This window comes from Frankliniella occidentalis, unplaced genomic scaffold, assembly GCF_000697945.3.
Source record: "Frankliniella occidentalis isolate FOCC.00 unplaced genomic scaffold, Focc_3.1 Scaffold111, whole genome shotgun sequence".
NCBI lineage: Eukaryota > Metazoa > Arthropoda > Insecta > Thysanoptera > Thripidae > Frankliniella > Frankliniella occidentalis.
In genome coordinates this window covers 168,962-185,272 of record NW_026267239.1, presented here as the reverse complement: position 1 = coordinate 185,272, position 16,311 = coordinate 168,962, and the positions used below count along the sequence as shown (strand labels likewise).

General features: G+C 35.8%; 3 protein-coding genes across 9 annotated transcripts; 1 reads left to right on the top strand and 2 right to left on the bottom strand.

Moving 5' to 3' along the window:
• Window positions 1–255: 255 nt before the first annotated feature.
• LOC113203120 (TAF5-like RNA polymerase II p300/CBP-associated factor-associated factor 65 kDa subunit 5L) lies at window positions 256–5,253 on the bottom strand. 2 transcript variants are annotated; one of them, XM_052270108.1, is made up of 12 exons: window positions 4,735–5,253; window positions 4,095–4,300; window positions 3,749–4,012; window positions 3,581–3,671; window positions 3,296–3,445; window positions 3,069–3,196; window positions 2,794–2,985; window positions 2,546–2,701; window positions 2,310–2,457; window positions 2,037–2,205; window positions 1,778–1,949; window positions 256–1,698 (listed from the first exon to the last, which is right to left on the bottom strand). In XM_052270108.1, the coding sequence occupies exons 1-12, from the start codon at window positions 4,834–4,836 to the stop codon at window positions 1,590–1,592; spliced, it is 1,887 nt and encodes a 628-aa protein (XP_052126068.1). In that variant the 5' UTR covers window positions 4,837–5,253; the 3' UTR covers window positions 256–1,589. The 2 variants fall into 2 exon arrangements, with proteins under 2 accessions (XP_052126068.1, XP_052126069.1); XM_052270109.1 differs by lacking the exon at window positions 4,735–5,253 and adding an exon at window positions 4,622–4,654.
• Window positions 5,254–5,424: 171 nt separating this feature from the next.
• On the top strand, window positions 5,425–13,983 carry LOC113203105 (ATP-binding cassette sub-family C member 5). 6 transcript variants are annotated; one of them, XM_026417605.2, is made up of 26 exons: window positions 5,425–5,587; window positions 5,790–6,034; window positions 6,113–6,262; window positions 6,344–6,505; window positions 6,580–6,727; window positions 6,824–7,057; window positions 7,137–7,310; window positions 7,383–7,530; window positions 7,610–7,758; window positions 7,920–8,030; window positions 8,745–8,855; window positions 9,337–9,512; window positions 9,590–9,686; window positions 9,768–9,964; window positions 10,051–10,200; window positions 10,293–10,839; window positions 10,920–11,066; window positions 11,214–11,343; window positions 11,456–11,609; window positions 11,695–11,823; window positions 12,123–12,214; window positions 12,302–12,646; window positions 12,778–12,961; window positions 13,044–13,236; window positions 13,347–13,511; window positions 13,595–13,983. In XM_026417605.2, exons 2-26 carry the CDS (start codon window positions 5,919–5,921, stop codon window positions 13,679–13,681), a joined length of 4,296 nt encoding a protein of 1,431 aa, XP_026273390.1. In that variant the 5' UTR covers window positions 5,425–5,587; window positions 5,790–5,918; the 3' UTR covers window positions 13,682–13,983. The 6 variants fall into 6 exon arrangements, with proteins under 6 accessions (XP_026273390.1, XP_026273396.1, XP_026273394.1 ...); XM_026417607.2 differs by having other exon boundaries at window positions 5,432–5,602; XM_026417606.2 differs by lacking the exon at window positions 5,425–5,587 and adding an exon at window positions 5,619–5,721.
• On the bottom strand, window positions 13,532–14,853 carry LOC113203108 (uncharacterized). The gene is made up of 2 exons (XM_026417616.2): window positions 14,406–14,853; window positions 13,532–14,321 (listed from the first exon to the last, which is right to left on the bottom strand). Exons 1-2 carry the CDS (start codon window positions 14,787–14,789, stop codon window positions 14,037–14,039), a joined length of 669 nt encoding a protein of 222 aa, XP_026273401.1. The 5' UTR covers window positions 14,790–14,853; the 3' UTR covers window positions 13,532–14,036.
• Window positions 14,854–16,311: the final 1,458 nt, after the last annotated feature.

The window sequence follows — 16,311 nt, the reverse complement described above, 5'->3', positions numbered from 1 at the left end:
CCCAAGATGATCTGTCAGAAATATTCTTCCTGCTTTATTGTGATTAAAGGTCATCCTTGCTTCACTCACACAGTATTTTCAAGTCTATCCGTCCTATTTTTACTTGAATGTATTTGTACCTGTTAAGAAGTAAAGGGGCTTTTGGCAATAGGCCACAGTATGTTGATAATCCATTATGATAAGTACTCATAAATATTCATGAATGGAAGTAGAGGGATGGATAGTTGAAAAACTTGAACTTCACACACTGAGCAATATTTCTAATAGTTTATGAGTTCATGAATTGACACATATTAGGTTCCCAAATACTTAGAATAGTGTTTGAAATTTTTTGAAAAGGAATGATAAGTTATGGAAACAACATTTCCGTAACGCCCAATTGCTTGTTGTTTTTTGTGTGTTTTTACCACGAGTATGATGAGTTGGAAAAGGAATTAGAGATGTTATTGCATTAACAATTTAATGTAATTTTGAAAATGGATGTCTTTTTTTTTTCTTTTCAGAATGTGTTGTTTCAGTTGTTGAACTGGATCAAGTTATATAAATAAAATTTACAATGCTCAACACAAGTTAATCACTTTAGATTATAGTTAATGTATGAGGCCTACAGTTTGAAAATGGATAGATGCAGTTGAAGTCTTTGAACAGAGCGCAACTCTTATCTCACATAGTCACCTACTTCCTTTTTGAGCTTGGAGCTCTGCTTTTATAAGTACCGAAGTTGAGTCAGACATAGTACAGGAAACTTTATAACTTACTAGACTTACAAGAAAAGACATATCACAATCTAATAACACAAAGACAAAACACACAAATTTAAACCATGCTCTGTTGATAAGAAAATTTTACGTATATGACGCAGTTGAGCAAGCGGTTCAGAAATATAAAGGAGGGGGATATTATTGCAAACATATAGCACCTCTATACTCTAAGCATTGCATCAGTTCCTGGCTGATTTCAACATAATAAAATGTTGCAATACTTAAAATTTAAAATACCGGTATAACATTTTTTTCAACAAATTTCATTTTTAGGATAGAGGATGATTTAATTGTTCTTTGATTCTAAATAAAATATTTCCACTACACTCAGAAGCCACTGTAAGTAAATCTCTCCATCTATATCCTTTCCCAATTCTCACCATGAATATAACTATAAACTCCAGATTGGAAAACAATGCAATGACCTTACTAGGTAAGAGAGCTATTATATCACAGGGTGAGATTAACTCTTTTTTTTTCAGCAAAATTAGTAAAGACTGTAGGGGCAGGTACTTGTACATAAAGGAAAATACAATTAACTACAGCAGAAGAAGGGAAAAATTGTACTGTTTTGAAACACTTGGGGAAACTCAAAAAATAACCCATTTTTTCTGGTTGAGTCAAGAAAGAAAATGCATAACATCACTAAAGTATGATGTCATGCAACTCTCATCACAAAATAAAAACTATTGAATTAAAAAAAAAATGTGACAAACTATGTATGGTACCACCTTCCGCAACCTAATCTCAACACATACAGATGCAGACATGATCAAAAAAATAAAGAAAACATACAACTCAGAATAAATAGGAAAACAAGGTTCCGCGTCAAAGGCACCCTATGCATGAGATACTGTTGCGATGACTGTATTGAAGGTTCAGTAAACTGGAGCAGCCTGTGTCACACTCAAGAATATCTGTGGTGTATGCTTCAGTCCTGATGAAAGAAAAGAATTTGGTAGAGGACAAACACAAATACAAAGAAAGGAAAATTGAACAATTCAAAAGACACTTACCCTAGGGTGCTATTTAACCCCCAAGTCCGCACCACAGTGTCGGTACTAAAAGAGGCAATACCATCACAACCTGGGATCCATTGCAATCCAACAACTGGATCTGTATGACCTTTGAGGTCCGCGATTACAGTGCCTTCAGCCAGATCCCAAACCTTGATACGCTTGTCATCCCCTGGGAACAGCAAAAGGAAAACTTATCAGTCCTATTCTCAAAAGCCGTTCAACAAACAACTACGGCACTGAAGAGGAATTAACAGACCTGCTGAAGCTATAAACTTTCCATTTTCACTAAATGCTAAAGCATGTACACTTCCTTTATGTCCTGGGAATACTCTGACCATTTTTCCATCCACGATGGACCATAATCTAACAGTCTTGTCTGCTGAAGCAGTGGCTAAGTAACTCCCATTAGGATGAAACTTGACAACCTGAAATAATAAATTGTAAATGTTGTCAATTGGACTAGTAAATTAATCAGAAACAAGTTTAGAGTAGAAGGGAATTTAAAAAGTTCAAGTGATTGTTCACTTACATTAACTTCTTGCTGATGACCAGCAAAAATTCTTAGGCAAAAAGTCCTATCTAGAGACCAGAGACGGGCAGTACGGTCATGTGAGGCTGTTGCTAAGTACACACTCCAAGCACTTACATCCACACTATAGATTGGGTAATTGTGCCCTCTAAAAAAGCAAAATACAGAGCTGTATCTCATGATATTTCAGTAATGAGAGATTTGAAGTACTAATTAAATGTCTTGTGATATGATACCTGTAAATTGCAGCATTAGAGAAGTCTTGCATGTCCCACGCTCTCATAGTGCAATCAGCAGAGACTGATATGACAGTGTTGGCCTCTGGCACAAAGGCAACGTCATGTACAGCATCACTGTGTCCCCGAAGAGATTCATAATTTGAGTCTTCAAAGCTGGAACATTAACATCAAATTAGAGGTACAAATAGACCAGTGGGGTAGGTAAAAAACACATCATGATAATTATAATAGTAAAGTAAAATTACCCAATTCGTTGAATTTTTCGAGGAGGTAAAACTTCATCACAGGCAAGATTGATATGGGCAGTTGGATTGTTAATAATGGGACACTCATACCCAAGGCTACGGCTACCAGGAATGGGATAGACTCTCACTTCTGATGTAACACACCCAGCAACCAACACTCTCTGGGACTGACTGAGTCTTGCACATGTAATACTGAGAATAAAGGGGACGGGATGGGAAATTAGATAGACAAATGAAGATCAAATTTAGATGATTTAGGTAGAAGGTAAACTTACTTGCAATCCGTATTTACTATGGTGTACAATAAAAGAGGAGTTGCTGTAATAGGCTCTTCTTCTAACAGCCGTACAGCCTCTTGCAATTGCCGTAACCCTTCTTCCAGATCAACTGGCCCTTCTGTTATCTGAAAATTAAAAGGAAACATTAGAATTTAATGAAAACAGACTATCACACATTTGGATATTAGATACTATTAAAATTATATGCTTAACTTCAAACTTACAGGAAATTCTTTACTACTTTTGTCAGTATTTTCATCATTCCTCAGATCCTTTTTGTCAGTAAATTCAGTCTTGTCATCATCATCTTCTTCTAATCTAGACAGGTCAGTTGATGTTGATGGTATCTCAAGATCAAACCATGTCTGAAGAGCCTGTAACATAACACAGAAATTAAATTAAACGGTTCTTGTGGTATTTTTTTTTTTTTATTATATTTTTTTTTTTTGTTGCTACTTTTATCAGAGATTTTTAAGACTGAGCAATAGATGAAATTAAAGTTAACTCACTTGAAATAATACCACATGGCCTTGTACAGCTAAATACTTTTTTAAACTTGCCAAACTTTTTGCTGATAGTTGACATTGATATTTACATGATCTAAAGAAAGTTATTGGATTAGCAAATTAAAAATGGCATTTACTATAAAAGTACTACATATGAAATCACAAACAAACCTAAAAGCCTTCACAATTGGTCTTGTATTGATGTCCTGGGTACATGTAATGTAAGAAAGTTCTTCAAGAACTTCAGTTACCCTACCAACAGTACAATTTTCAGAAATTAATGTGTGCTGGTAGCGTTTTAGAAATTTGGGTGCTAGTTGTCGATTCCCTCCTTGCAACATTTCTAGATACATATGACAAAATAAAGGAATGATCAAACAAGACAGCTCAACTCGACAATCAACTGCTGCCAAGTCATTGACCCACGTCTTGAATCTGGAAAAATTAGAAGGATAAAAATATTTAATACAACCAAAAAAGTAGTTAATCAAAACAATAATACAAAAGATGGACCTACTTATTGAACTGTTGGTCTACTTGGGATGAATCACTGTTAATGCAACTATATAAAATGGAGTTATTTCTAGTGGCATCATTTTCTATTGCAGTTGTGAGTGCCATCTGTTCTCTACTAAGTGACATTGGAACTTCCATTCTAGGATTAGTGTCCTGAACGTGAGACAATGCAGAATCTCCCTCTGCATGTCTGAAGGTCTCTGATATCTGGAAAAAATAGAAAACCATAAAGTATTAACACAAATGAAAAAGTAAGCCACCAATCATTGAAAGATCAGAAAATCGTTAAGAAAAGCGCAATGAGCTTGACAAACAACTTTGAGGGGCAAGGTTAACGAAACAGATAAATTCGAAATGTTTAATAATCAATTCCAATAAGTGATACTCTGCACATCATGTTGTACCAAATTTCCAAACTGATGTGTTGATTTCATCTACTTACAAATAACTTTATCATTGGCAACACGGTTGCACACTTAAGTCGGTGTGCACACTTGAAATTGTGGAATTTCTTAAAACGATACATACCCCGCTGTGATTGATCATTCACATCATTCAAGCCAAAAATGACAAACATCGACGGTACGACTAACCTAAACATGTCATGAAACAGGAACCAAGAACCAGACAAAGATACTCACAGTGTAATTCCGACGCTTCAGATAGGACCCTAACGCCGCTCTTACAACTTCATTTTTGGAACGTTTACAGGTAGCATCTGTCTTGGGCTTCTTTTTGTTCATGGTAACCTGTATTTGTTTACATTTGGTGCCTAACGGGAACCGTAACCTCCAAATCGGTCGCGCGAGTTTTGGCCAACCTTGCGGTGACCCAGCAGAACCAAGGTTGTAATACTTTCGTCAGGGTTTATTTGCTATCCAAAAATAAATTAAAATGAAAGAAAAATTACTTTTTTCATCTCTTAGACAAAGCAGTGTGTGTACAGCTCTTGCAAAGTGTTTTGCGTTTCAAAAAAGTTGGTGTTAAACAGCCTGTCTTGGAGGGTTTGAGCGGTAAAGTTTAAAATCCCGGAGTAAATCAAGCATTGAAAAATCAAGGACAGGCAGAAGGCAGCCGAACTATGACAAAATATTTTCTGAAAATAACTCTAGAGGCTCGTCTTATTGCACGTCAAGCACGTCGTGGCACGCAGTTGCATAGTCTAGGTCTTAAACTATGGTCTGTTCCTTGTTCGTTGATACAGCTTCTGCAAGTTTGAGTTACTGCTTTCTCTTTCCTTAATTCTTAGTTTACTCGTTGTAGCTTGAAGTGTTGCCTCTTATCACTTTCATGATCCGTTGGCACAGTAATTATTCAGATAACTTTATCTCTCTTGCTTGGAAGAAGTGTGTCGGCTTGAAAAAGGTGTCGGCGTGCTGACACATTTCCGGAATTCCCGTTCATGTATACGTTAATCCGTGTTCCATTCACCTTTTAATTCTTTGACTCAATGGTTTACTACTTTATTCGTTCATGGTAACATTTTCGAGAAATGTAAGAATCCTTAAAGTAGGTTATCTTACAAAGCATACCCTTGCGTTTATCTGCTTTAAGTGGAAAATCTCTTTCACTGGAGTAGTGCGGTCATTGACATCCCTTGACATCGGTCCCGTAACCCCATATAACCTGTTGCGTACTGTTTGTTTACTTTTTCATATGGCCAAAATGTTATTACTGGGTATTTAATCTATTGCAGGTTTAATCCATGCCTGTCAAAGCCTTCCGATTAAAACTCTACGGGAGGTTTGAGGTTTTGGAACCACTGATCTCGTTTGCCTGACAGAAAGTGTCTATTATCAAGCGCCGCGCCGAGGGAGAATAGAAGATGCCTGAGATGCCTGACGCAGCAGAGGCTCAAGCCAGCTCGTTTATCTCCTCACCAAACATGGCAAAGGATTTGAGCCCTGAGATTGTCAATTATGAAGCAGATCCTGAAGATGGGTTAGACAAGTATAGAATATCTTCAATTTCCAGTTCTATATTTGGATGATCCTCATTAACTCTTTTTCCTGCTTTTAGATTTCTTGATGTTGATTTAGGTGATGGTTACCTTCCTCCTCAATCCCCAAGAATTTACATCCGCTCATCAGCTCCCTACATTGCAGACCAAGGAATGGAACGCTATAACCAGGCTCTGAGGAGCTTGATTCCTGTGCGCCGGAAAGCAACGTTAGTTGTGCTCCTTGCAATTCGGAATTGTATCACAATTTCTCTGATTTACCTTAAAAGCTTTCAACATTTTACTTTTAGGGAAAAGAAAGATACCATTCAAGTTGATCAGGCAGGTCTGTTATCATTTGTGTTTTCATCATGGATTTCAAAGTTGATGTACAAGGCCCATAGGAAAGGTCTAGTCAGTGGTGATATTCCCCGTGGCTCTCCTCTCGATTCATGTGACTACAATGTGCAGAGGTATTCATTGTTTATTCAAGGAATTTCTTAGACTAACTTAACTTTTTAATGAAGTATTTTTTGTTGTTCAACAGACTGGAAATGCTGTGGCAAGAAGAAATTAGGAAATTTGGGCCAAGCGGAGCATCATTACCTCGAGCTGTGTGGCGCTTTGTGAAAACTCGTGTTATTGTTGACTGGTTGATATTTACAATTAGTAGTATCTTGGGATTTTTGACGCCGGTGAGTACTTAATTATATATTGTGTTCAATACTGAAGGTGTTGAGGCATTGTGAGGGAAAGCCAGGCACTAAACTTAATATTTGTTTATTTTACAGATGATTTTTATGAGAAAATTGTTGGAATTTTCGGAAGACAGTAATTCAAACACAGAGACAGGTTTAATTTTGGCATTTTCTTTGGGTCTCTGTGAGTTCTTAAGACTAATATTCTTCACCTGGAGATTTGTTTTATCATTTAGAACTGCTGTAAGGCTGCGTGTGGCATGTCTGGCCTTAATGTACAAAAAAATTTTAAGACTGAACTCCTTTGATGAAAACTCCATGGGTCAAGTAAGTCAATCAAATCATGGCATGAGATCATTCAATATGGATACAGTGTTTTTTACTCATCTGATTAATTTTCCCCCAGCTACTTAATATTTTTGCAAATGATTCACAACGAATTTTTGATATGATTGTTTTTGGTCCTATGATTATTGGAGGGCCAATGGTATTAATTACTGGAGTTGCATATGTTTTATGTACACTTAGTCCCTGGGCACTCAGTGGAATTCTTGTGTTTATAGCCTTTTATCCAGTGCAGGTGGGCATATAGGAGTAATTTGTTAAAATGAAATCTGTTTTAAATATTTACATTGCATTTTATTCCTTTCAGTATTTCATATCCTGGCTATGCTCTAAATTAAGAAGGAAAACCGTGCAAGCTGCTGACCAACGTATCAATCTAATGAATGAAATACTTACCCACATTAAAACTGTAAAAATGAATGCATGGGAAGGAGACTTAAAGGATGAAATTGACTGTAAACTAAATAGCTATTTTGCTCTGACTAAATATGATGAATTTCTTTAGTTATACTGTATTTCTGTTCTCTTTTTAAGGTATTCGCTCCAAGGAACAAGGCTACATTCAAAAGACCTCATATTTGTCAAGTTTTGGATCATCACTAGCACCAACAGTTCCCATTATGTCTTCCATTGTTTCATTTTTATCCCATTTAGGTTCAGGTAACACACTCTCTGCAGCACAGGTATGTTATACTCCTCTGTTTGCTAGTTTTGTTGAGTCATTATGCAACTGATACAGTATATCTGAAAGTACGCTGACTTTGCTAAAAGAAGTTGACGCAGAGAACTTAAGGGAGTTTTCCTCAGCAAATTCTTATCTCATACATGATGATTATCATTACAGGCATTTTCTGTCCAAGCAGTGTATTCAAACTCTATCCGGGATGTTGTGCGTTCTGTTCAAATGAGTTTAACAGCATATCATGATGCCATAATTGGACTTAAAAGAATACAGGTCACAATTCTTCTCCAAATAAACCACCAGTTTTAGATCTAACAATAGCTCATGCGGCAATGTCTAAAATTGGTGCACGGAACTAAATTTGTATCAAATACTTTTTAATGTGGGTTGCATGAGGTCTTAAAACATTATCTAATTTGAATTGGTGATTTGGGCTTCAGTATCTGCCATGCACAAATCACTTAAGTACACTTTTCGGAAATTGATTCAATGGGGCTAATCCTGGAAGTTATCTTAACTCCTGTTTAACCTAGACTGGAAAACTTATGCTCCACACTCACTGTTTTTTTCAGAAAAATGATTAGCGTTCTACTGTGTCATTCTTCAAACTTCAGCTCTGTAAGGAAGCTTCTTTTTTTTTTGTTATCATATTTACTTTTGTGTCATCTGCAGATTTTTTTTTTGAGGGGGTCGGGGTTGGGTTGGGGACTGCCTGCATGTTATAAATCTGCATGATAAGAACATTGCTCACTAATTATTGTTTTATATTGCTAGATATAACCTCATGTAGGTTTAGAAACATTTTATTACACACACACATTTGCTTTTCTTTCTAGTCATTATAGTCAGAGACTGCCTTGTTGATAATCATTAGTCTGTGATCTAGAGCCCCCTCTTGTTCATAGTCGCAAGTTAACATTAAAAGCTGCTAGACATTTCAATTTTTTGTAGAAATTACCAAGGTTTTAAAGTAATTTGTCTTTTCAGGCCTTCCCATTTGTCACTGTAATGGTTGAGCAGGCTCGGAACTTTGTGAATATTACTCAAATTGCATTAAGCAATTACATAGAGGCGGATGTGGGTCTTAAAAGAATGCAGGTGACTTACATCATTGTGAACTATATTCCATATAAAAATGTCTGCTGTTCATTTTGTGTAGCCATGATGCTGATATTTAAAACAGAATAGCTAATTTCAAGATGTCTTAAAATTTGGAATATTGTGATAGGGAAAAAATGACACAGTAATGTGTGCCCCTAGAGAGAGTTTAGTGATCATTCATTCATATTTTTTCAAGACCATGATATAATACCTGCTTGTCAATACTTTTGCTTTTAAAAAACAAAAAAGATCATAAGCACTTCCCCTGCTTTAATACCTGTATTAATTTTTTCAATTTCTTTTTAAATGTTGTGATTTGGTGCATGTTGATATGTGTAGTTTTTCAGTAAGCTTTCTTTTCTTTTCTGTGCTTTCATGACTGTTCTTATTGTTTCTTTGATTTAACTTTAATCAAAAATGTACAAATTTATTCAATTTTCCATGAAAAACAATGAAATCTTTGCATTGTCTGTTTTAGAAATGTTTGCTTGTGGAAGAAATCCCACTCAGAATTCAGAGACCTATCGATAGAAGTCAAGCAATTTCAATTGGTGGAGCTTCTTTTTGTAGAAGCCCAAGCTGGCACCCTTTATTTTCTGAAGGCCAAGGAAATAAGAGCGGAAAGATAATTAAACAGCACCTCCGAAAATCAGAGTAAGTAGATTTATCAAGGGCAAGGACACTTGTGTTTTCACAACGAGTAACAGTCTTTTCTTATTTTACTTTTCCAGTCTTGAAACAGCTACTGAAGAAAGGGAAAAGTTGAATGGAAATGTAACATGTCATCTTCAGCCTGTCCTTCAGGGAATCAATTTTAGTGTAACAAAAGTAGGCTTTTGGTGAAATATTTTCAAAATTTTACTTAGTTTGTAGCAGCTCTTTGAAGTCTTTATTATTTTGTTTCCTTAGGGTCAAATGGTAGGTATTTGTGGTCCTGTTGGTTCTGGCAAGACTTCCCTGATGCGAGCAATTCTTGGTCAGATGAGACTAATAGATGGCCAGTTTGCTAAAGATGGTTCATGCGCCTATGTAAGTCAACAAGCTTGGATAACCAATGGAACACTTCGTGAAAATATCCTTTTTGGAGAACCTTTTGTTAGCACCCGGTAAGAAACTGATCTTTTTGAATAACCTCTACATTTTGAATATGTCGTGTTTAGTGCAGTGGTAATTATGACCATAATACTTCTAGGTACTACACTGTCATCAACAGTTGTGCTTTGAATGAAGATCTGAACCAATTTCCTGGTGGTGATCTTACTGAAATAGGAGAGAGGGGAATAAATTTATCTGGTGGGCAGAAGCAACGTATTGCTCTAGCCAGGGCTCTGTATGCTAACAGGTATGGTTTTGAGACAACCTCTGCGTTACCAAAAACTTTGCTTACCTTTCATGAACTCGTTTCAATATTTATTTCCCTCTCTCAATTTATAGAGACATATATTTGCTAGATGACCCATTAAGTGCCGTTGATGTTAACGTGGCAAATCATATCTTTGAGAATTACTTCAAAAAAGAATTACGAGAAAAAACAGTTGTTTTAGTTTGCCATCAAGTTCAATACCTACACCATTGCAATGAAGTGTATTTCTTGAGAGATGGATGCATAATTGAGCGGGGAACACATGAAGAACTATTGAAGTTGGACAAAGAATATGCATCTATGGTCAAACAGGTGAAAAGTACAACTTGTGAGGCCTCTTCATCCACACCAAATACAAATGCTGTAGTCAATAACTGCAAAGAAGGAGAGTCAAAAGATGAAAAGAAAGATACAGAAAAACGGAACATGGGAGAAAGTCTACTTGTTCCTGAACCATCAAATTTGGGCAGTTTAAAAATTGATACATATTGTCAGTATATATCTGCAGGAGGCGGCTATTTTACCACATTCTTGGTGCTTTGTGTGTTTCTTGCGAATATTGGAAGTACAGCCTTCAGTTCTTGGTGGCTTGCAACATGGATTAAGGCTGGAGGCGGGGTGAGTTATCACAAATAAGTCCATGAGGGTGCACTTATCATTAATTATTCTATCTTATTTTCCTCCGCTTTGCAAACCAGAATTATACTCTCCTAGTCAACGATACAGCAGTCCTCAGTTCCAATCTAGGGGATAATCCATATTATGAATTTTATCAAACAGTTTATGCATCTACTATTGGATTAATTATCTTGACATGTGGTCTAAGATGCCTGGTGTTTACTAAGGTAAACTATTGCTCTTGTAATACTGCCTCATGATGAATCATCATTGATTATATTACAACAATAATAATAAGTTCACAGAAAAGTTGTAGAAAAGTTGTAAATGATAAATAACTGCTTTGCATTATTATATACGGATCAACATTGCAGGTGACCCTACGAGCCTCTTCCATTCTTCACAATGAGCTATTTAAGAAAATCAGTAGGGGTCCAATGGTGTTTTTTGAATCCAATCCTATTGGCCGATTACAAAATGTCTTTTCTAGAGACATGGATGAAGGTTTGTGATTTCCTGAATTGACAATAAATGTTCTCCTCTCATGAAATATTTTATTATTTTGCTGAGTAAAGCTTTCAGATCTAACCTTTTCTTTGTTTTCTATTTTTTTAAGTGGATTCACGACTTCCTGGTACTGTTGAAAACCTAATTTCGAACTTCTGGATTCTTTCCTTTGCTATATTGATTGTCTGTGTAGTTTTTCCTTGGTTTTTTGTTGCTCTCATCCCCTTGTGTATAGTATACTACTTTATGAGTAGAATATTCAGGTATATAAATTTTAAAAGTATTCTGAATCTATTATCTTATGTAAAATTTTAAGATGATTAATATCTTATTAATTTGACTGTAAAGGAAAGCGATAAGAGACTTAAAACGTTTGGAAAATACAACAAGGTCTCCTGTCTTCAGCAACTTGCTGGAAACTGCACAAGGGCTTAATACAATCCGTGCATTTAACAAAGAGGGAGAATATATTCAAAGGTAGGTGGTATATATATATTTTGTGAGTTGGTCAGGCTATGCATTTTTGTTGCTGTCATACTGTATAATAGCCAGTAGACTTGCTTTTTGTCACTGCTCATTATTGTTATTGATGACCTATTGTTGTTAATATTGTACCCTACAATATGGGTCAATCCATCCACACATCTGCCTATGTGATCTAGTATAATAGGATTTAAAAAGTGCATGGTGTGAATTTCCGACAGTGTTTCATCTTGTGGCCTCTTGCGTGTTGGTTCTTAAGTTTAAAGTTTTTGTTCAATTTCTCTCCCTAACAGATTTTTCCAGTTATTTGATGAGAATACTACTTGCAATTATTTATGGAATGTAGGAATGAGGTGGCTTGCAGTTCGAATTAATTTACTTGCAGGTTGATAACCTTCCCAGTTTTGCAGTACTTGATCATTTGTCTGTTCTTTTGTCTAAAACTAACAAACTGTTTTCTTTAATTTTTCAGTTTTAACCCTAAGCATAGTAGCTTTTCTTGTTGTTATCTTGCATGGTCATGTAGCTCCAGCAATGGCAGGCCTTGCACTCTCTTACTCTTGGCATATGAGTGGAATATTGCAGTATACTACAAGACTTTTCTCAGAAACAGAAGTGCGATTTATATCCGTTGAACGTATTTTGACCTACATAGAAAATGTACTGACAGAGGGGAAACCAACGTGTTCTAAACCTTTGCCATCATGGCCAGCTCAAGGGCGTATTAGTTTTGAAAATGTCAACATGAACTATCGTAATAATTTGCCCAACTCACTATGTAATGTTTCTTTCAATGTTCTTCCCGGAGAAAAAATTGGCAAGTATTGAATGATGATTAATGCCATTTTACCATATTGAGAGAGAACTGTGTCATGGCCTTATATTGACATGACAACTGTTAACTGTACCTGATAGATTTATTCCCTTGAACTTTTAAATTTTGTGTAGGCATAGTTGGTCGCACTGGATCTGGGAAGAGCTCCTTAACTGTTGCATTGTTCCGTCTTGTGGAAATAAATAGTGGACACATCAAATTGGATGGTGTGGATATTGCTGACATTAATTTGACAGTCCTAAGAGATAAAATTTCTATCATACCTCAAGATCCTGTGGTCTTTTCTGGAACAATAAGGTGATAAAAAAATAAAATTTGAGTACTTTGATATTGAAGGATTTATGGCCCATTCTTTTAAAGCCAAATCATCACTTTTCAGGTCCAACTTAGATCGGAAAAAAAATAGGAATGATATGGAGTTGTGGGATGCGTTGGAAAAAACGAAACTAGCAGACAAAATCAGATCATTACCTCTTAAGTTGGACACTGCAGTCAAAGGTGGATCCAGTGGTTTGTCAGACGGGGAGTGTCAGCTTCTTTGTCTGACTAGAGCCCTCCTGAAAAGCAGTAAGGTACACATGCATACTCCTAAGTAAATTTGTTGACTAGATGATACTAAAGTCTGTTTTTCCTTCTTCCTCTCATCCCCTTAGTTATGAACTTACAGAATTATGTATTGCAGGTAATAGTCTTCGATGAAGCAACTGCATCAATTGATCCAGAAACTGAGGCAGCTGTTCAATCAACAATATGGGAAGAGTTTAACATGAGCACTGTTCTCATAATTGCCCATCGCCTCTCCACCATCACAAATTGTGATAGAGTACTAGTCATGGATGCAGGAAAAGTAAGTAAAGTACATGTAAATCGAAAGAATTTTAATACTTTTATTACATTGCCTCATTAGATTGTTCACTTTAACAAATTTAGGTGATTGAATTTGAAGAACCCCAAAAATTATTGGAAAATACAAATTCATTATTTTTTAAAATGATGGCGTCATTGAAGACTCAATGAAGGCAGTATTCTGAATAATGAACGGAGAGGGTAGCGCTCTTTTACTTTTGATAATCAATTAAAAGTTGTTCTGCAAGTGTTTCCTATATTTGTTTTTATGCACCAGACTCAATTTTAAGCAATCTTGTTCATTGTTTACATAGTCTATTCTTTATCAAGCCAAAGTTAGGAAGTTACATTCAATTACTGAATGCTGTTGTTAAGTTTTAGAGTTTAGTTTCATTTACATCTCTGTAATGTTATACATTATTGCCAATAATTTTAAGACCAAGCTAAGAACAATAAATTTCTTTTTTTCTCAACTGCAGTTGCATTTAAAACAAAGTGTAATCAAAATTTATCCAATATTGCACCATTATTCTACATTCCAAGATCTCATGCGTTGATATATTGTAAAATTACCACTAGAAGATGGATAGGTTTTAACACGACGAGGAGGGTTTCTTGGAATTTTATACTCTTCTGAAAAAGTGGGAGTAAAAAACTGTGAGAGCTTTGGCTCTTTATCTTTCTCTCGTGGTCGAAACCTGCTGCTATTTCGAGATGAACTTGATTCAACAACATCAGTATCTGACACATTTAAAGCTACTAGATCATGATAAAGATGTTCTTCATATAAAAAGTTAACTTGCTGCAAAACCTATAGAAAGGAGGCAATACACATTGTCATTAGTATAGGCTTGGGCAGACATTCTACAACTGTAATTTGAAATAGATTACTCACTTTTCCCTCATCCATGAGCTTGGCACATTGGCTATTTGATGGTCTGGCCTTTGATGCTTGTTTCATTTCTTTTACAATGCGAAGAGCTGAGTTGAGACATGGTGCAGATAAATTAGTTTTGTACAAACCAGTGGATACTGACTGGGGAGCGGCTTCTTTCTTCTTATCCCGTGTATCTTCAACAATAGGTTCGTCAGTTTTGTAGACCGTAGGGTAAACTGTAAGTTCTGTGTTCCTAACCAAAGTTTTCTTTGATTCGCCTTTTGACAGTTTAGTTTTAAAGCTTTTCGTTCGACGATTTCCGTGTTCAATCGGCGATTCCTTGGTGGGCTGATGAAACAATACTCCAGGCTTTGGGTTGTTGTAACTACCCGATGAGGCCATTTCATAATAAGAAATTTAAAACATATATCAAGATTGTTTGTTTACATCATTCGCGCCGTAGACCGAACCGTCCCCCCCCCCTCCCCCCCCAGCAGCAGTCAACCCAGCAACCCAGCCAACCTTATAAAACTTAATTCTTTAATGTTTTCAAAAACTGTTGAGTAGGAGGTGCAGACCTTACACGATTTATTTGCTTTTGTGTCATTTTCTTCAAAAGGGTCTTTCCTAGCGGGGATAATGGGAGGAGTGGAGTAGGTACTAGGCCCACCGGCCAGGCTCTCCTAGCTACAGGGTAGGGCAAGGGAAGTCACCAAATATGTTTTAGTTTTTAGTGCTCTTTGTTAATTTTTATTGGACAAGACAAAGATAAAGAACGATAAAGAAGCAAAATATGCTATAAGGTTCATTTACCCACATTAACACACTATTCAACAACAATGCAACAAGTCTCTACTCTCAGCTGTATGAAGTATACATACAATATAGGAGAAAAACCGGAAAAACACCTTCTACTTAATTTTAAAAAAAATCTTAAGACTCTAGTAATTTAATAAAAGGAAATTGACTAGATGGTTCTGAAAGATAACGACTCAAAAAAGTTGAATGAAATAATTTATGCAGTGTGAAACACCAAGTTTCAATAAAATGTGGCAAAATTGTGAATACCTAATGAAAAATAATAACAAAATGAGAGCAATCATGGAGAATTGTTGACACAAAGAGATCATTATGCAATATCAGTTGATGTTTGAAACATTCTCGGCAATTTTATGAAAATGGAACAAATTTTTTAATGTTGGCAGGTCTTTCTATTCAGCACTAGATTAATAACATTTTTGGAAATAAGTAGGTAGCAAAAGGCAAACTTAAGAATTCTGGATCAACATTCGTCCTCAAGAAGTTGGATGAGTCATTTAGATGACATTTGTATATCACAATTATTAACTAACCATTTCATCCTCTACTTTATAAGTAAGAGAAAAGACATTATTTGACAGTTTCAAAATTGGAATTGGTTTGTCTTAAGAACATTCTATGAAGGTAATAATCCTAATAATGCTTCATCCAAAATATACTTAACATCCATCAAAACTTCAGGGGGTAAAAGAAGAATGAGCAGTGTCATATGAAAGCAACTGAAAGTTATCGAATCTTTAAAAACATTTCTACCTCTTCTTTTTGTACTTAAAACTTAACGATGTATTAATAAACAGTATCACAAACAGTATCTCATTTATGAAGATTCTGTAAAGCACAACACATCTATCCTCAGCAGTCTTATTTTAGAATAACTAGCAATAAAATGCAAAATGCCTCAAAAGAAAATTCATCACAGTGTCATGCAGAATAACATACATTTCTTTAAAAAAATGAAAGACATGATCATGCAAAACAGGGTCAGAACAAATTAAATTTCCATTATATAATTTTCACCTTCCTCTAGGATATGAGGCGTGGGTGACAGTGTTAATGTCAGAAATTTTCAGAATTGTGTTTAGTATTAGACACAATAAAATACTTT